Genomic DNA, 20,363 nt, shown 5'->3' on the forward strand with positions numbered 1-20,363 from the left:
CAAAGTTAATGTGAAGCTTGGATCAGATAATGGGGATGAAAAAACTTCACACACATTAAACACTCTAGCAGAATACTGGCATAGGAAAGGGAAGCTGGACATTTCCCTTGGGAGTCATTATCTCATAATTTACAGGAAGAGATGCTTATCCAAGGTCATAGTAATTCCTTTTTAATGGATCATTTTAGAGTAGTGGGCCCCAAAGCATGGTGTTAAGATGGGTTGCAAGTAAATTTCTAATAATAAAGTACTCAAGTGTGCAAAAGATTGACTATTTCTTGTAAGTTACAACAGATCTCAGGTTGTTCTCTAATGTGATTTTCTTTTGCGGAGGAGACAAAAGGATAAAGTTGCAGCTATTATAACTGAACCACAGACCATCTAAGCCTCAAACTGCAGTGTGTCCCCTGCGTGAACTACCCATGAGGTGTGTCTTCTCAGAAAAAGGTTGAGGGTGTGGCTCAGGAATACAGAAACTTAGCTGTGCCTTTTTCCTTTGGCCCAGAAGAATCTCAAATCACAGTTTTACCAAGTGGATGGCTAACCTTGGAGCCTCACTCATTGCAGCATGCATTGTTACCAATGCAACAAAGCTTTTCTAACTTAAACTGATTTTGTTCAGAAATCCTGAGCTTGTGTTTCAGGGGAGGCGAGGCCAGACTCCCAGCATCAGCAGATGGATCCTCATTGATATAGTGAAGCAATGTGGTCTGAGGTCTCCTTGCTGGTGATGGTTCGGCTGTGGGCATGTGGTTCCAATCATTCAATGAGAAGTCAAGAGAAGTTCATTCAAGACTCCTGGAAAAGTCATTCCTTCATTTTAGGAAGCAATGTTTGTTTCATCCGCTGATATTAGATACTGATTATTTTTCATAAGGTGCCTGGAACTGTGGGTTTAAGTTTGAAATCATGAGGGGAGTTCTAAACTACAAGAAGACATGGGGAGTGGCAGAGTGGAAAGATGGAGGGAAAAAAAAAAGCCTTGATAATATCATTGAGCTCCTAGAATTATCCTGTGCCCAGATTTCTTGTTGTTGGAGATAACATATTACAATGGTTGGTTGTTCCGTTATATACAGAGATAGTCCACTGGTATGTATTGATAGGGTCTTCTAAGATGTATGTGATGGCTAACAATCACATGGTTTGATGGCCAGATGGGTTGAAGGTTATGTTCATCCATGAGCATTATAACTCCATTCCTGTGTCTCCTATCCCAGTTGGCACAACTGAGGAAAAGTGAGTGAGAAGGATGGTACCATCACCTCAAGGGGACAGCCTGGACTCTGTTGTTGGGTACAAGACAGAGTTGTGTACAACTGACCATTTGGATTACACATCATCTATACCCTGTCAATTGCTAAGTCTCTGTATTATATCTGTGCTTGCATCCGAAAGCACCTTAAGTGATGTTTTTGTTTTTTGCCTCACTCTTCCGAAAGAATCTACTCTCATTATCTCTAAGAAGTCACTGGCAGCAAAGGAGATTTAAAAAGTGAGGCTCACATAGCAAAATGGCCAAACATCCATACCTCAGATTTCTTACCTGTTCCTCTGCCTGGATCCACGAAATGAACCTGCATGACCACTCAAAGACATCCTGAAAACCACCCCCTACACACATACTAATCAAACCCTGGGCCTCAGCTTCAGCCACAAAACCAAGAAACTGCCAATAAAATAGATGAGATTTGACTGTAAACCAGGGCTGTGCATTCAAGATCCCTAAGTAAGTTATGAATTTTCCCCAATGACTTATAATAACTTCTATACCATGTGACATTTTTCTTTCTCCGGAACAATCCTCTTCCTACCACAGTCTATCACAAGAAAGACATGACCAAAATTGCTTCCAGAATTTGGGGGAGTGAAACTATGTGGTTTTTTCGCCTTATTCTCTAAGATGATCCGAGTGTGAGGCAGTTGGGTTAGGGGCTGCTCTGGCTATAGTCGCTGTGGGGAGCTCTAACTCCTTCCCATCAGATTATCTCTTGGTGCTGAGAGCTAGTAGAGTTCTGAAAAGTCTAACAAATAGGGTCTTCAAGGAGCTCTGAGGAATCTTGCAGACACAGTTAATGGTATTCATCCTACAGATCTTTGGAAGCCTAGATAAGACACAATTTCTGTTACAAAATCCTATGCTTCTCCTTCATGCACTTATCACCATGTAATCAAATCAGATCATCATTAGTTGTCTATATTCTGTCTTTCCAGATAAACTGTAAGCTCCATGAGAGAAGAGATTGTTCCTTTCTTGCTTAAAGGTATATCCTCAGTGCCTAATACAGTAGCATACCTACTGGTATTCAATCAATATGTATCGAATGAACAAGTCAATCATTTGAAAACCATTGATGGTTGATGCAACTCATAGAATTATTCAGAAAGCTGGAAACCTGGCCCAGGCCAGGTTGCTTTGGGTCTTCTGATTCCTAAATGTACATTAAGCCCAAAAAGATATTTAAAAACACCAAATACGGATGTGCAAGGTAGGTGTACAGGAAACCAGCTCTAAATACAGTGAGAGCTACAGTAGAATGTAAGCACCATGGTGCCACTAAAAAATTAGCACCTTTGCCTTTCTCTCTCTCTGCACTCCATATCTTAGAATAGTCAGCCCATGGTCCTGTGTAATTCTCTTCCCTCTATCATCTCAAAGAGTGAAGTGGAAAGAGGACTAGACTGGGAATCAGAGCTCCAGGGTTTGCCACTAACTAGTATGAGCAAGTCATTTGCAACCTTTGAGGCTTCTTCCTTTCCTTACCTGTCCGTTAAAACAAAGCAGCCACATAACTTCCAACGCATTTGCCCATTCTGACATGCCATCCTCCTTGGCTTTTTGTCACCAGGCCACTCACTTAAGGTCCTTCCTCTCTTTCTCCTCTTTTCCATACTTTGGTGCTGCTGCACGGGCCCAGTTCAGCTTGCACCTTTTAAACTGACCCATCAGCCCTAGCAAAGCATCAAGTAACCATCCTGTCCCTTTCTCTAGCATTTTTACTGAGTTATCCCATCAAGGGCTTTGAGATCTGCCTTGGCAGAGCATCCCAGTCTCCTGCCAGCCTGAATGCTTTTGCATGCATTAGGAAATGGCACAACCAGGAAGCTTGAGCCAATCCTAGACCCTTCTAGATAACGAGGGAATGGCAGCTCCAAGGAGATTGATGAACATTCCTAAGAATACAATTTCAAGGATTGGGGTCAACAAGCAACAGGAGACATAGATAAAGGCAAAAGCTGCCTTAGGTAATAATGGGACCTTGTAGTTTTATATCACATGCTTCTGCCTACCAGCACAAAACACTTTCACACCAGCAGGCAAAGGTGGAGAGGTCTACAGGAGGCAGAGGTATTATTATCCCCAGGTGGTTCACACAGTATATTGTAGCATTAGACAGATAAAGCCAATAGCCCAAGGTCACACAATTAGACTTTCACAGGGTGGGAATTAGAGCAGAGTGTCCTAATCTTACCCAGGGGCTATTTCCAGTAGACTCTTGATGGAGCCATTTGTTTGTACTTTAGTTCTATCTAATCTTACTTGCCCAAGCAGTGAGCCTACTTTTTTCCTTGGGGATAGGCAGGGGGGGAATTGGAGTGGCCCAGAGTGGCCCAGCCCGCCTGAGCTTAGAATCCAACTTTCTTGACTTGGATGCTAGAAGCAGAACCCAGTAGGCCCAGTCTGGGGAAAGTTGCTATTTTTGCATCTGGGAGGCACAGGAGAGCTCCCAATGACAGCTGAGAATGCAGAGGCTCTTGGGCTGATAAAAGTTATAATTAACGTGTGCATGCAACCCTTTCATCTTCAAAGGCTTTTCCTATCACCCCCATGGGAGCGGCGTCATTTTTGTCTTCTAGGTGTGCAGATGGAAATGCTGATTTGGAGAAAGGGCCCTCTTCCAGGAAGTTTACCACTTGCTGAAACCAAGGAGATTCCTAGTTCCCAGCAACCAATTTCATTTAGGGTGATGAGAAGACAGAACAGGAGTGAAACATAACAGAGGGTTGAAACAACTGAACTATTCCTCTGGATAAGAGATTGCCTTTATGCTGTTCTGAAAAGAAGTGTTCAGTCTATGGTTTGGCTGGTTGGCTAGATTCAAGAACGGCTAAACTCCCAAAGGATTCTACACACAAATATAAGGGGATAACCATGTGATACACAGGTGTTGGGGTAGGTGTTGTCAATTTTCCTTATTTTGCCCAAGGCAGACATCACTAATCGATCACAACACTCTCCACAGCTGAGTCAAGGTTTGGTTTCCTAGTACAGCACTCCAAGCAGCCTCTGCTAATCAATGGGAAATGTCACATGAGCTAAAATCTGTTTGCTGATGCTGTTGTAAGGCTGGTTTGAGATTCACTTAAATCACCACACTCCAGTCCAAGCAAGGTTGCCAAAGTTCTGTCCCTACCAGTACCAGAGCTAGCCTGCATCTGAACTCCGTTAGTGCTGTCTGACAGAGTCCTGAAAACTTCTCCTGAGTCTCTAAGGCAGAAGAATCGGCTCAAGCAGACAATGCTCCTATAACCTGGTTGCCTGGGATCTGTCCAACCTCATTCCTCACTGTTCTTCAACATGAACTCTCGTATGCAGGCAGTATGACCCCTCTTCTGACCCCAATCAAGCTACACTTGTTTCCCTACTTCAAGCTTTTGGCTCATGTTTTAACTCTTCTCTGGGCTTCTCTCTTCTGTCTTCTTTTCTACACTTAATTCACCCTCAGATTTCTTGAAGCTTTCCTATATGATTGTAGCTCATGGAGACGTATGTTTTTCCTGATCTTCCAACATTCAGCATGTGCTGACTTGTAGAATTCTTTCTCTTGCTTAGCCTCTCCTCTGCTGAACTGTAAGCTCTCTGAAACTAGCTCTTCTACTTTCCTCACTGCTTTCCAAGTGCCAAATTTTGTACTCACTTTATTATTCAGTTGAAAGGCAGAGTTACAGAGAGGCAGAGGCAGAGGCAGAGAGAGAGAGAGAGAAGGAGAGGTCTTCCATCTGCTGATGGTCAGAGTGGCACCCATCCAAAGCCAGGAGCCAAGAGCTTCTTCTGGGTCTTCCACACGGGTGCAGAGGCCCAAAGACATGGGCCATCTTCTGCTTTCCCAGGCCATAGAAGAGAGCTGGATGGGAAGAGGAGCAGCCAGGACTCGAACCAGAGCCCATATGGGATGCTGGCACTGCAGGTGGTGGCTTTACCCCCTACGTCACAGCACTGGCCCTTTGTACCCACTTTAATGATTTCAGTTGGTCAGTTTGCTAACCATTTTATAACTGGGGAAACAGAAGCAGCCAATAATGGAGGGGCATTGCCTAAATTCATCCTGTGTCTAAGATGGAGAAACTTGTGCTAGCTACCTGTGTGTTCTCACTTGTAGAACACGGTATTCATATGATTGGAGATGGAGATGACTGAACCAAATTCAGCAATAATGGAGGGCGTTGCACATGACATGAGACCTGAACCCATCTGGGAATTTATTTTAAATAATGGGTACAAGCAGAATGGGCTGTGATGTGACTAAGGACTTTTGCTGACTGATAGAAGATTGGAGCCTTGACAAGGGGTTTGGCCTCTGGCTCACTTGAACAAATTCCTAAGTAATGTAGTCTTTATGACTTCCTTTTTTCCCCCTGAGCAAGAATTTTTCTAGTTTTATGGAAAGAAAACAAATATATTAGTGGGAATTTGGAAGGCTCTCAGTAGAAGCAGAAACTCATTATCTCACAGGCTCACCCTGTTCAGTGATTTGATTGGGTTATGCATATAAACACATAACACAGAGTTAGGTATATTTTTTCTTTTCTTCTTCTTCTTTTTTTTTTTTTTTTTTTTTTTTTTTTTTTTTTTTTTGACAGGCACAGTGGACAGTGAGAGAGAGAGAGAGAGACAGGGAGAAAGGTCTTCCTTTGCCATTGGTTCACCCTCCAATGGCCGCCGCGGCCGGCGCACAGCACTGATCCAAAGGCAGGAGCCAGGTGCTTATCCTGGTCTCCCATGGGGTGCAGGGCCTGAGCACTTGGGCCATCCTCCACTGCACTCCCAGGCCACAGCAGAGAACTGGCCTGGAAGAGGGGCAGCCAGGACAGAAGCCAGCACCCCGACCGGGACTAGAACTCAGTGTGCCGGCGCCGCAAGGCAGAGGATTAGCCTATTGAGCAACGGCACTAGATCTCTTCTTTCTTTTTTAATCATCATAGCTACCCTACCTGCTTTCTGTAGGATACTAGAACTCACCCTCTAAGTACTGATGTGGCTGTGTATTGTGGTTCATTTTCCACCAACACGTTATAGTGGTCCTTTGAGAGAAGTTCAGAAATCCAAAATGCTCACAAAACTTTGAGACTGAAGGACACATTCTCTTTTTTTCAGGGATTGACTTTTCTGAGCACTTAAAGCAATGTTTTTTAAAACATACAGTGTAAAATAAAGGTTATTGCATTCAGATTCTGCAAGCAATCCTGGGTTGCTGTGGCATTAGCTGTGTGACTAGCACATGTTGTTAACTTCTCTGACCCAAGCTTCTTGATTTGTCTGCTCCCCAGGAGATGGAGAGGTGTGGTGGAGTCTTTTGGGCAAAGCACCTTGTCCCGGAGAGTACACTTGCCCATTCAAATTTGCACTGTAACCGGGTCCGTACATTTGTTTCTGGCATGGAAAATAATTCACTTCTGACATTTAATACAAACCAGGCATCACATTTTTTGACATGGATTTTATAGCAGTGTTTTCCTTCTCATTAGGCTTTATGAAGCTTGGGCATTGATGGGCCTACAGAGTGGATAGATTTATAAAACTTGAGAACCAGGACAGTTTAGAGATCAACTGGAACCCAGCCCTCTTGTTTCAGACATGGAAAAATGGAAGCAGATGGGGGGAAGTGACTTGTTCAGTGTCACACAATGATTCAGTAATACAGAGGAACTAGGTATAACAATTATTTCCACTTTTGATGCATCTTTTACATGCTAGATTTTCTATTTAGATTTGAAATCATGTACTATATATTAATCTGGACACAATGGATGCAGCTCCCCGAGTTCACACTGTTCTTCAGTGGCTGCAATGGAAATCAACTGGCATCCGTCTCCTGTCAGAGCCCTTGCCCCTACCACAGCACCCTTCTCCAAAGCCAAGCCTCCTCCTGCCCATTGCACCACACTGCATGTCTACTTACATGCTGTTTGGTCTGGAAGGTTTGTAAATACTGACGGAAAGAAATAACTCTTCTTTTTTTTCTTTCAACCTCGTGCTCAACCACACCAACATTTTTCTCTATCACTGAGAACATGAAATTGAGGCTTGAGGTCTTTATCCCCAAGGCCAGATTTAGAAGGCAGGGTTGCAGCATAGAGGCAGCCAGAGCTTTAGGAAATGGAGATCCGTGTTCTACTGGACAAAATCTAATAAACTCTACATTTCCTGTGCTTTGCCTGACATGTCACCCTATAAGAGCAATCCATTCAAACTGAGCAGAGTAAAGAGAAAAGACATTTCCAGGAGGTTTGAAGATCACTGCAAGAGACATGAGGAAAAAAAGTGCTTTTCTGCAGACTAAAAAGAAAAAAAAAAGATTACAAAGAATTAGCCAGAATCCATAATACTCACAAGAAAGGAAATGAGGAAGATTAATTTGGTAGACATGTCTAAAAATTTTATTCACTCAATCAATCATCCAAATATTCATGGAGCAATTACTATAGCTGGGGGCCTGTGCTGATAGCTGGGGTCTTAGTGGATATAACCATGTACTTAACACATGCATTTGTCCCTAAAGAGCTCACATGCTTCCCATCAAAAGAGAACAGAGGGCCAGGGCACAGCTAGAAGGCATGCCTTAAACTTCCTCTTTTCAAACAGAGATATACTCTTGGGGTTTTATGAAGTATTGAGGGGAAAATTACTGGATGATAGGGGAAAATAAAACTCATGAAGGGGAGCCTGGAGGGATGCCCCTGACCTTTAAGGCTAACACTGTGATGACAACCAGGCCTACCATAGAGAATCCACTGCAAAGACAAACTTTGCGGCAAGAGATGTCCTCCTCAAGCTTTTATCTGCATCTGTCCGACCTGTACTCTGGTGGGGGACCTGAGCCCCTGTCCCCTCCTTGCAGGCAGGTGTAGGCCCTGCAACTCACCGTTGGCCACAAGGCTGACTCACTGACAACACCAGCTGGTTTTCTGTGGGCTGCAAGAAAGTGCTCGGCTCTGTTGGACTGGGCCCACCCAGCAAGGGCAACATCTGTGTCTGGCATACAGTAGGCACTCATTTAATGCTTTTGGTGATTATGAAGATTGGACCAGGATCCTGAGCAGGAATGTGCTTCCAGGCTGAAAGGAGGTATGGGCTGTATGGCATTGCTTGTTTGCCCCTGCATCTTAACAGGCACGATGGGGAAACACGAAGAGGCTTGTATCTTGGAGAGGAAGTAGACAAGGATGTGGCCTAGTTCTGTGACTGATGTGTGGCTCCTTCTAGAAGGCACTGCAAGCCTACTTAAATGCAAAGGGTGGCGCTGAAATTGAAACAGGTGGGGACTCCTGGATGAGCCCTTGTCCCTAAACCAGACTGCAGGGGGGCTTTGCCTCCTCCCTCCCTAGTGGCTTGTTTCTCAGCCAGGGGTATGCAGGGAAAACTCACTTGATCTCCAGTAAGATGGTCAAACAGGAGCCAGGATGTCCTGCTTAGCCCAAGGCTAGGAAGAAGAACTATGGCACACTTTGACCTTTGGCTAAGTTCCTTGTGCCTGGATATGTGCAGCCTGATTCCTGAGGGCCGCCGGGCTCAGAGTTTCCCTCCTTCCCTCATCAGTTCCAACTGGTAGAGAGAAGGCCCTGGAACCAAGGCCCCTCATGCTGTTTGGTTGGCTCATTCTCTGGCTTTGTCCTATCACTAGTCAGAGTCCTAGATGAGAGAGGAATGCCAATTAGCAACCTTCACCTTTCGTCTGGGCGACTGATAATGAAGTGATAATGAACAAACAACTCGATTCAGCATGGCTTTCAGCTCTGCCTCCTCCCCAGCTTCCTACCCCCAAGAAGGGGCTAGAACTTCTATTCAGGGATTGGAATGAATGAGCCACTCAGAGCACAGATGAATGGGAAGAAGTTTCCATTACAGCTTCTTTCTCCCTCATTTTTGCAATTGCAGCCTCCTGTTCTGGCATCGTGTTTAGAAAAGGAAGTCAAAACCAGCTCTGTGAGTGTCATGACTCCACCCACAGCTGGATTCCTAAGTGGAGGGTTGATTTTTTGAATTTTGATTGGAGTACCAGACTACCACCAGATAACCGTTCTTGTTTCTGGGAGGTACCTTGACCTCTTAATATACCAAGAGAAATACTAAGAACATGAACTCTGCAGGCAGACCACCTGGATTTGAATGCCAGCTCCATCACTGATCTACCGTGTGGCCTTGGCCAAGTTGCTGGAATGTTCTGCTCTTCACTTTCTTCCCACATGAAAGAGGAATAATATGGCACCACTTTCACAGGGCTAGTGCATGGAGTAAACATGTTAGCGGAGGAAACAACTAGAATGGAGAGGTGTGATTACTGTTGTGACTAACAGTGGTCAAGGGTATCTCAGAAACACAGCTAGCTGCAAAGAAGCAAGCCTAAAAGGTGCAAGAGCTTTACAAAAAGAAAAAAAATAAACTTATGCCACCAAAAAAGCTTGCAGTGACACCACAGCAAGTGCTCGGAATTACTGGACTGTGTGAATAATCTCTCTGCCCCCTGGAGTTTTGCAATTAACCTTTACTCTCAAAAACTGAAGACTCAACATGGGGTTTTGAGACCTGAGTTTGGCAAATCACGTCTCTGGTGACTCAGCCCCTCTCCACCCACCTGGAGATCTGTCTGCCCACACTTGCCCTTAAGAGGGACACTTGCCCAAGGAGGACACACCCAGTGCACCCCACACTCGGGGTGATGTGCCTCTAGAACTCTCTGTCCCCTACTACACCCATCCTGTCACCCCGTGTTGGCCTCCCTGCCTCTCAGCCTCACAGGGCAGACAATCCACCGAAAGGCAGGACCTGCCCCAGTTGCGGACAGTTTCCCACGTGGCAAGCTCCCAGGAGAGGAGGTGCAGTTTGCCATTGCCACTGTGGCTGACTGTCAGGTGCCAGGCTTCCACGCAGACCTGCTCCTGTAGGAGCTGTGGTGCTAGCCCCCTGGAGAAGAACTTGATGATTCCCCGAGAGACCCAAAGAGAAGGCCAGAGCCTTCTGTGACACACTTCTATCTCCCTCCCACTGCTGCCACCTCCCGAGGAGGGGATTTAGAGGAGTTTCAGCCTCTCGCTTCAGGGTTCCAACCTCAAGACAGCAGCTTCCAACTAACCAGCCCTCCCCCACCCCCAATGCTGGCTGCTGCTCACGGGTGCTCCATTGTAAGGCTCAGCTTTGGGTTTGCTGTCATCATCCTGCCAGGCTCCCACTCCCTTCTTGACCGAACTATCTGGTAACCCTGCTGTCACACCAGCATCCCCAGCCACAGCAAGCAGCCACCAAAGCCACAATCAGAAGGGTGAATTCTCTGGAAAAACCAATATGAGTCCTGAGGGGGCCAGTCAGGCAGCCAAGAGTCCTTGTTGGCTTTGTCCCAAGCAACACAGCCACCACCACTATTACCATCTGCACATAAATGTGTCTGAAGCCTCAGTACACTGGCCAGCATGCTTCTTTATATGTGGACATGGTTATTTCCATATGTTAGACATTCACTTCAGGTTAACAGGCAATTATCAGTCACCACCATAGACTATCACTGAGGATGGGGACCACCTCATGATCCCCGACATCGGGGGCCTCCGACTGGATGGCGGATAAGAGATGATGTGTCAGGTTTTGATTTGCTGGGATTTTTCTCCCTTTTGAAGGGTGTGAATGAATGTCCTTAGCAATCCTTTGTACCATCAACTCACACCAAATGACCCCGTGTGATTTTACTGTGAAGCTTTATGGAGGCCAGCTAGAATTCTGAGAACTGGATACAACCTTCTTAGAGATGAGGTTGTGGGATGGTTGGCATCCTATTGCACCTGGGATCCCAACAACTGAGGAGATTATGGGATGGTTGACATTCCACTGCACCCTCATCAGCTTGGAACTGTCTAGGGGGGTACTTTTGGTGGTTACACCCCAGAGGGGGAGACTGGTGCCACCAGAACATTGGGTATAGAGATCAGAGACACTGCCACATATCCCATAACTCAAAGGGCAGCTCCCTTTCTGGCCCACGCCAATAGTGTTGAAGCTGCCTTCACGAGACCGTGAGATTCTCTGGGGCAAGGACTAGTAGTTGTTACCTCCTGGCAACCCACTCCCCATTACCTAACTACAAGGTGCACTGAGCAAGTAGCACACAAACACTGGACACTTTGGCTAGATAATTACCATGGTCAGGGGTGGATCAATTCATAGTGGGGAGCAGAAGTCGACACATCCCTTTCTCATTTCCTCTTTACCCACTCAAGTCCTATCTTGACTGCACTGCTGCCTCCTCTCCAGTGCTTTCAGTGATTGCTCCAGGCCTCCTTGCCTTGCCTCAGCTCTGCGATGCTGTTAGCTTTGCAGTGTGAACTGGCAGGCTGTCACTCAATTGCACTGTGCTACACGTGGAGAATCACTAGGTTCTTGCAGTTAAGGCCTTTTTTCTGTACTTTTCATTCCCCCATAATACCTAACACAGTGTGGGATGCCCATAAGAATGACTGATCGGGGCTGACATTGTGGTGTAACAGTTTAGGCCAACACCTGCAATGCCGGCATCCCATATGAACACCGGTTCAAGTCCCAGCTACTCCTCTTCAGATCCAGCTCCTTGCTGATATGCCTGGGAATGCAGTGGAAGATGGTCCAAGTGTTTGGGCTCCTGCACTGACATGGACACTCAACTGAAGCTCCTGGCTCCTGGCTTCAGCCTGTCCCAGCCCTGGCCTTTACGGTCATTTGGGGAGTGAACCAACAGATGGAAGATGTCTGTCTCTCTGCCCCCACACCTCGTAACTCTGCCTTTCAAATAAATAAAATATTTTTTTAAAAAAAGAGAATGACTGGGCCGGTGCCATGGCTCAATAGGCTAATCCTCCGCCTTGTGGCACCAGCACACCGGGTTCTAGTCCCAGTTGGGGCACCAGATTCTGTCCCGGTTGCCCCTCTTCCAGGCCAGCTCTCTGCTGTGGCCAGGGAGTGCAGTGGAGGATGGCCCAAGTCCTTGGGCCCTGCACCCGCATGGGAGACCAGGAGAAGCACCTGGCTCCTGCCTTCGGATCAGTGTGATGCGTCGGTCGCAGCACGCCAGCTACGGCGGCCATTGGAGGGTGAACCAACGGCAAAGGAAGACCTTTCTCTCTGTCTCTCTCTCTTTCACTGTCCACTCTGCCTGTCAAAAAAAAAAAAAAAAAAAGAGAATGACTGACCAGCTACATTCACATGCATATCGGCACATGTGTTCAGACTCATGTACTAATATATGTACACACACACTCATAATATGGAGATGTATACATCTAGAAAACAAGAACCAAATATGTGGTTTCTCCTGGTAATTCACACACTAAGATCAAGAAATAACATATTATATTTCTCTCCAAAGTATACATATTTTCTGAACCAAATATCAATTTCTGCGGACACTAGACTAAGAAGTTGCAAAGATGTGAAATTCTTTATGTGAAAAGCCTTATAAAGTGTTTGACTTATAATCACATGAACTCATGTATTTATCTGTAGAAAGATACAGAGACATTTAGTCAAAATATACAGCATATGTCAATTGGTAGAGTTCTTGCACATTCAAGATCCTGACTCTTCAAGAATATCTGGACTGCACACTCACTGCATCCATGCCAACAGGACTCCAGAGCGACACGCCCTAGAAGGGGCCTTTCCAAGCTCCTGGCCAATTGGGCTGGCTTCCCAAACTCCTGCTGTCCAGTTTTGGGGGAGTACACTATTAAGAAAAAATTGTACCTGGCTACGTGAGTAAAAAAAAAATGCAATTCTTATTTAAGGCAGAAAGCATCATCCTATCCCAGTAATTCTAAAGAATATTTGTGTCCTTCCCATTCAAGCAGACACAAAGGAAATTGAGTCATCAGCTTCTGGCTGTGCAAACCCCAGAATTTCTCTTTGAGACATGAAAGATCCCCTTTGAACACTGCACTGTGCGTGGCAGCATCTGCCACCTGCCGCAGCTTCTTTCACTAGAACCACTTCCTTCTCGGGCCCTGGGTGGAGTCAGTTGCAATGGAGGTGCTGGCAATACAACTGCTGCTGCTATCTTGTCCCAGCCCCAGATCTACTCCCAACCAGGACGGACTGCTGGGGAGGCCCCGCTCGCATTCCCACCACCTCCTCTGCCTCGGGGACCCCAGCCTGGAGGCCTGACTCTGCAGGCAGATCTGAAACCTCCCTTGGTTGGCCACGTGTCACCTAGTGCTCCTCACCGGGTTTCGGTTCAAGATCCTTGAGTTTAGTAGAGAGAACCATGTCAGCCCACTGCCTAGATACCTCAAGACTTCTTCCCAGGGCACACATAGCCTGCTGATGATCCTCTGAAGACAGATTCTCAGGGTCAATGCCACTGGAGTGCTTACAGGGTCAGGGTGACAGCCCTTACAAGGACATTGCCCTGACTTGTCTCTTCAACAAAGAAACAGCCTCCCTCTCTCTCTCTCTCTTTCTTTTCCAAACCCTGCAAATGAGAGCATGTCTAGAAGGCAGCTGGACTCTGATAAGGGAACTGACTTATTTTAGAAGCAAATAACTAGGTTGGCATCTCCGACAGCTGTGGCCATGCCTGGGGGGTGGGGGTGGGGTGGGGTGGAGACAGGCTAGCCCCAGACAGGGCAAGGCAGCTAAGAGTCTACAGCCTGCAAGAGGGCGGAGAGAGAAGCCACTCATACCAGGCTTCACCTGTGCCAGGCCCAGGGGACAGGCAGGGTGGGAAAACAACACACAATTTCCAAAGTCCTCCACAGGTACAGTAATGAATGGAAGGCCTGTGGCCACTGGATTCTAACAGGGGGAATTTCACACAGGGGGAATCCCAGCTCCAGCACTTGGTCGGTGGGTGAGTCACATCGTGTCTCGGAGGCTCCATCTCTCTATCTGGCACACGGAGTTAACAGTAGTAATTCACACGGCTGCTCTGAGGCTCCTATCAGAGAATCTATGCCAAGCCCTGACTTAATGCCCAGTACAGGTGCTGTTTGCTAAGTGGTACTTCCTATGGTTTTAGGAACACGTTTTGTACCATACAGTACAATAGCAAGGCACCAAGCTTTGAAAATCGGAGTGCTCTCCTACCCCTCTGGTTATGTTCCTGCAGGTGCTAGAAGCCCCACAGCATCTTCCCTGAGTGTTAGCTAAGAAATACACAAGATTGCTTCTGTCAAAACACACAAGATTGCTCTTGTACTAAACACACAAGCTTGCTCTGATACTAAATACACATGGTTGTTCTTATACTAAACACACAAGAGTGCTCTTACATTAAACCCAAGCTGGCACAAGGCAGAGTAAATGACAGAACTGCTAGGCATGCACAAGATAGCACTTGAGCATAGAACACATATTGTTGCCCCAACAGACAACAGCCTCCCCGCCCACTACAGGACCGGGGGCCAGACTCCTCCCTCCTCGAGTCAGGGGTATTTCCCTAACCAAACGGGCACAAGCACCCCGCCCTCACATCCTAACAAGTCTCAGAGAGGGAAAGTCACTCTTCCACTTCCTTCAGGGTCTTTTTTTTCCTCCTTGGAAAAAAGAAGGGATTTTTCTAAACAATCCTTAATGTCTGTCTCTGTCTCTGTGTCTATGAAAATGAATCAGAAAAGATTTGTTGAATGAATGAAAGGGAGTCTGTCATATACTAGGAATTTCAGGATGCCTAGCATCCACTCCTGCATGGGGTAATTTGGAAGAAAATGGAACTTTTTCCTACTCATCTTGTCACCACACCTTTGCTGGAAGTACATGGCCAATGTGTAATAGGGGGAATCCTTGAATTAATCAGTGCTAATCCTGGTAGGGATGGAGTGTTGCTTCCTCACTTGGGCACATGGGAACACAGCTGTAGCTCTAACTCCGGACAAAGTTCAGTGGGGACAGGGAGGGGTCTGCCACTCCCAGTCCCACAATTCCCAGACACAATCCAGTTTTTCAATGCCAAGGCCACAGTTCCCTAGCCATGACCTAGCTCACAGAGAAGCAGAGATATGATGTGCTTGGGTGGGGGGGGGCTCACCCCCAGGCCTCTATCAAGGGCCACTTTCTTTAAGCCACCCACAGCACCTCATTCAACTCTCCAACTCAGCTTCTCGGACTGACATTCCTTACCTACATGGGGCCATTTCTCTACCTTTCGCTTTTGTATACAAAGATTGGATGCTTCTTTCTACCCACAAGCCTTGCTCCACTTCACAGCTTCCCATTGTCCTCCAGAGCCCACCACTCCCCAACAAGAAGCAACTCCTTCTTCTCCTTCCCCTGTCTTCCTGCCCAGCCCCAAGCCCTCTATGAAGCCACATCGCCTCTGCAAGTCTCAGTTCCTTCCTTCCAAAGAGCTTTCTGAGCACGTGAAAGCCCGTGCCCAGGCAGCTACAGTCACTGTGCTTCCTCCAAAGGAAGGGAGGTTCTGAGAGACCACAGGCACCCCAGGCAGGAGCGAGCCCGCTGGGAGAGCCTCAAGGCTGAGGATGGTGCCAAGTACTTGGAGGTAGAACCCTTTAGAAGAAGCAGGGAGTCAGGATTCAGAACACCTTGGAACCAAAGCAGAAGACCCGGCAGGGAGGTAGGCAGCGTACAAATAAACCTCCCAGGTGGTCACAGAGAAGCCTCCTCTGCCCCCCTCCTCTGACACCAGGCCCCAACGCTCTCCCTGCTTCCAAGAGTCTCTTCTCTCCCATCCTGAGCTTTCTGCGTTTCAAGGGGCTGCTGGAGCTCCAGTTCCTGCCCAGAGCCCCTCCTGCCCTGAGCTCCTTTAAGAGTCGGCCCTTCCCTTTGAGTCTAACCCATCCTAAGCCTGGCCTTTGGCATTCAGTGGGCCAGGGTTCCAACCCAGCACAGTCCTATCTGTGTGAAACCTCTCTGTGCCTCAGTTTCCCTCCCAGAAAACAGACCCAATGATGGGCCACTGTGGGAGTTCAAGGAGGTAACACAGACCAAGGATTTAACACAGTGCCCTGCACAGGGAACGGTGCAGTAGGGGGTAGCTAGCATTGTTCTTGCTGTTATTATTACCACTATTGTTACTTCTGTCCTCAGGAAATGCAATTCTAGGTCCTTAACCTAGCCTCATCTAAAGTACCCAGGTGGGACTGTGTCTCTGGCTTTCCTGGATACCCCCAAACTGAGTTTAATAAACACTCACTGAGTATTATGAACCATAGGCTGAGCGGTCTTAATGACCCAGCTGGCACTTGTTGAAAGAAAAATTAATTTTCCAAGCGATAAGCAAATCAACCGTGTAATTATCTGTACATATATAGACAAAGAAAGGGAACACTTGGAGTTGAGCCACACCAGAATACCTCACACACTGCACGCCCCTCAGCGGCCACAGAAAGGCACCAGTCTGTTCGCATGTGATACTGGAGCCCTGGCTCCGAGGTCCCTGACTTCACGCTGGTGTCCAGACTCTCCTCCCTGGGGTGAGACTGCCAGGCAGGGGCAGGGAACAGGAGCCACATTCTTGTTTGGATTTCCCCAAACTGATTGGCAGAACAGAAGGCTGGCAGAGTTGAGCAGGCGCCCAGTCATTGTCCCTCTTATTCGCACTCCTTGCCCCAGGCTAGAACCTCATCTCCAGGGTTGGTTCAAGTTCTAGGGTTCAAGTTCAAGGCTAGGGTGGTCAGGGGCAGGACCAGACAGCCAGAGGTTGGAAATCAGGCTCACTGGGCAGCCACATGAACACAGGAGCTCTTTCTGGAAAGCTCACTGCCTCCGGCTCCCACCCCTGTAACTCTGATCACCTCTGGCCACCCTGCCAGCAGCCCCTACCCTAGCTCTGGCTCCCCTCCCTGCCTCTGCGCGCACCCAGAAGTACAGTTATTCTGCCATGTGCTCCAGCTCCGGCGCCCTCACGCCGAACTTGAGAGGGCAGCCTGCCCGGCCAACTCTCTGCCTCCTTTTCCACTCCACCAAACGGTGCTTCCCACCGACAGACTCGCCAACCGCTTAGCGCAAATCCCAGCGCTGCTCTCCTGAACTCAGTTCAGGTCACTCACCGCCCCACTTGACTCCAGCCTCCCAGGGCGGACTCAATCTACCGGGCTCCTGCCCGGCTGCTCCCTGGACACTGCGGACACCCCTGCCGCCGCCCTGGGCTGCGGCGGGCACTCACCGATCTGCGCCAGGCTCAGCTGCACTAGGCAGAGTCCCCAGGCTGCGCGCCACCAAAACTTGTCCATGGTGTGTCCCAGCGAATCGAGTGAGCAAGCGGTGGTGCTGGAGGAGGGGAGGTCCCGGGGCGCGGGGCGGGGGCCGGTGGAGGACGGGGCGCACGGGGCGGACCGAAGCTGTCAGAGGTTGGGGGCCGCTGGGCAATGAGGCCGCCTCGGAAGTTGGCTGCAGTTTTTATTCGAGGCTTGAAAGTGACCTAAGAGGGAGGGAGCGAGCGCAGGACACACCCAAGCGAGGGGCTGTGTCTAAGGCGCCGGCGGAGGTTTAAAGACGTACCAGCAGTCCTTGGCGCGGGCCTCCGCCCCTGCCCGCCCTGGCTGCCTGCGGACTCCCTGCGCCCCCAGTCCGTGCGCCCCGGGACGCCAGTCAGCTGGCTCCGCCGCTTGCTAGGATGACTGAGCCCCTAAAACCTCCCTCCCTTGTGTTTAGCCTCTGCCTCTCCTTTCCCGCTAGCTTTCTTTTTGCATTTGGTTTGGGGAGCATTTCTGGGTCTCCCAGGCAGGTGGGCGTCCTGGGCGAGGATTGGAGGTGGGGGAGGCAGGGGCTTAGGTTTCCTCCCAGGGGAGGAGGGCAGAGTGCATTCTTCTTCCCTTCGAAGAATAGTGAGGTCCGCATCGTCGGTGGCAGTGACGTTTTGCTTCTCCTTAGGACTGCTCAGGGAAAGCGACCCAAGGCCCGCCCTGGGGCTGCGATTTGGATCCCGCAACCGCCGCGTTCATTCTGTGCCCACACACTCAGTCTTCCTCCTGAATAACCTTCCATTCACCGTCCATCTATCCACCCATCTTTCCTTACGTACTTCCGGAGCGCTAATATCCATCCGGCCCACTGTCCATCTATTATCTGTTCAAATCCATTCATCTTCCCATTCATCTACTGATCCACTGGCTCCATCCATTCAACCAGCCATCCATCCATCCAACCGCCTTTTCTTCCGCACATCCTCCCACACAGCTGCTCCTCCACCATTCTGTACCTCCGCTTTCACATCTCTTTGTGCTCCCGACCCAGAAACATCTCCTTTCCAAACACCTCTCTGTTAGTTGATGTATCCATTCATCTCACATCCATCCATCATCAACATTTCTACCCATCATTTATCTGTGCTGTCATCCACCCCCACATTCAACCCTCCTTTCCTGCTCCCTTTTATACCACATTCTACACAAACATTCATCTACTCTCCCCAGTGTAGCCTACCTAGTAAATCTAAACAGGAGAAGGGACTGTCATGTTTGTTTTCTTCTTTAAAGATTTATTTATTTATTTGAAAGGCAGAGTTACACAGAGAGAGAAGGAGAGGCAGCAAGAGAGAGAGAGAGAGGTCTTCCATCCACTGGTTCACTCTCCAGAGCTGTGCTAATGCAAAGCCAGGAGCCAGGAGCTTCTTCCTGGTCTCCCATGAGGGTGCAGGGGCCCAAGGACTTGAGCTATCTTCTACTGCTTTCCAAGGCTATAGCAGAGAGCTGGATAGGAAGTGGAGCAGCTGGGACTCGAACCAGTGCCTATAAGGGATGCCGGCACTGCAGGCAGCAGCTTTACCCGCTATACCACAGCGCTGGCCTCGACTGTCATGTTCTTTCAGGAAGGCATTTCAAGTTTGAAGATATAAAAAACTACATTTTGGATCCTAATTCCATCTTCACCTAGAAGATACTATGGTGCAGTGTTTGGAAAGCAAAAGCAGTTTTAATGTGGACTACTGAGAGTAGATCTCAATGAACTTCTTGCCTTGGGCAATGCACAGAAAGTGAAAGTGACCATCTGTAGCTGTGGCAAGGTCCTGAAGGAATCATGCTTGAATTTCCAAGGAAAGGCAAGATTCTGTAATTTATTGAAAGAAATGGGAAAACTGGGCAGTGAGGCACCCAGCCACCTGCTTACCCATTTACTCATCAAATGAGTAATGGGCACAAAAAAGTCTCAAGATAGATGAGGCCTGACCCTGTCTTTAGGGACTGTCCATGCTGATAGGAAAGCGAACTTTCCGGGTGGGTGTTTGACTTGGCAGTGAAGGCACTGCTTGGGACCCCTGTATCCCACATCTCGTGCCTGGGTTTGAGTGCTGGCTCTGCTTCTGATTCCAGCTTCCTGCTAATGCACATCTCATGAGGCTGCTGCTGATGGCTCAAATACTTGGATCTCTGCCACCCATCTGAGAGACCTGGACTGAGTTCCTGGAGCTCCTGGCTTTGGCTTGATCCAGCCTTGCTGCTGCAGGCATTTGAGGAGTAACCCAGCAGATGGGACCACTCTTTGTCTGCCTCTCTTTCTGTTTATATCTCAAATAAAACATAAATGAATAAATAACAATATTTTTAAAAACCGAAAAGACTGTTACCCACAGTATAAAATAGCCAGCCCTTGTATCAGTGGATCAAAAACATTTGGGGAAGAAAACATTGTTATATATACAGCGTTTTTCCTTTATCCCCTAAGTGATACAGTAAAACAGTGATTTACATGGCCTTCATGTTGTATGAGATGTAATAAGTCACTTTTAGATGATTTAAAATACGTGACACATTCCGCATAGGTTATATGTAAATACTACACCATTCTTTTCTTTTCCCCCAGAAACCTTTTATTTAAGGGACACAAACTTCATATATTTCATAATTACATTCTATATACAGGATTTGAGCATCTGAGATTTTGGTGGCCAAGAGAGCTCCTAGAACCACAACTTTATGTGTTTTCAGGGTGCTGTCAGTCCTAGAGTAGGGAGTCACACTCGTTCTTGGGGAGCTGATCTTCCTTCTATGGCACCAACACCCCAGGTTCCAGTCTCGGTTGGGGCACCGGATTCTGTCCCGGTTGCTCCTCTTCCAGTCCAGCTCTCTGCTGTGGCATGGGAGGGCAGTGGAGGATGGCCCAAGTGCTTGGGCCCCTGCACCCGCACAGGAGACCAGGAGAAGCACCTGGCTCCTGGCTTCAGATCTGT

General features: G+C 48.0%; 1 protein-coding gene across 13 annotated transcripts in view; it reads right to left on the reverse strand.

Moving 5' to 3' along the window:
• CD44 (CD44 molecule (IN blood group)) overlaps positions 1–17,671 on the reverse strand; it is a 93,295-nt gene extending 75,624 nt beyond the window's left edge. For 12 of the 13 annotated variants that reach the window (XM_008269729.5, XM_089309705.1, XM_008269711.4 and 9 more), the window contains exon 1: positions 17,361–17,616. In XM_008269729.5, coding sequence (XP_008267951.2) covers positions 17,361–17,427 — 67 coding nt within the window. In that variant the 5' untranslated portion in view covers positions 17,428–17,616. Of the gene's footprint in view, positions 1–17,360 lie in introns of all 13 variants that reach the window. The other variant, XM_002709051.6, reaches the window with a different exon arrangement.
• Between the last annotated feature and the right edge of the window lie 2,692 nt (positions 17,672–20,363).

Source organism: Oryctolagus cuniculus, chromosome 1 (genome assembly GCF_051225735.1).
Source record: "Oryctolagus cuniculus isolate XC-2025 breed Fujian yellow rabbit chromosome 1, ASM5122573v1, whole genome shotgun sequence".
Lineage (NCBI taxonomy): Eukaryota > Metazoa > Chordata > Mammalia > Lagomorpha > Leporidae > Oryctolagus > Oryctolagus cuniculus.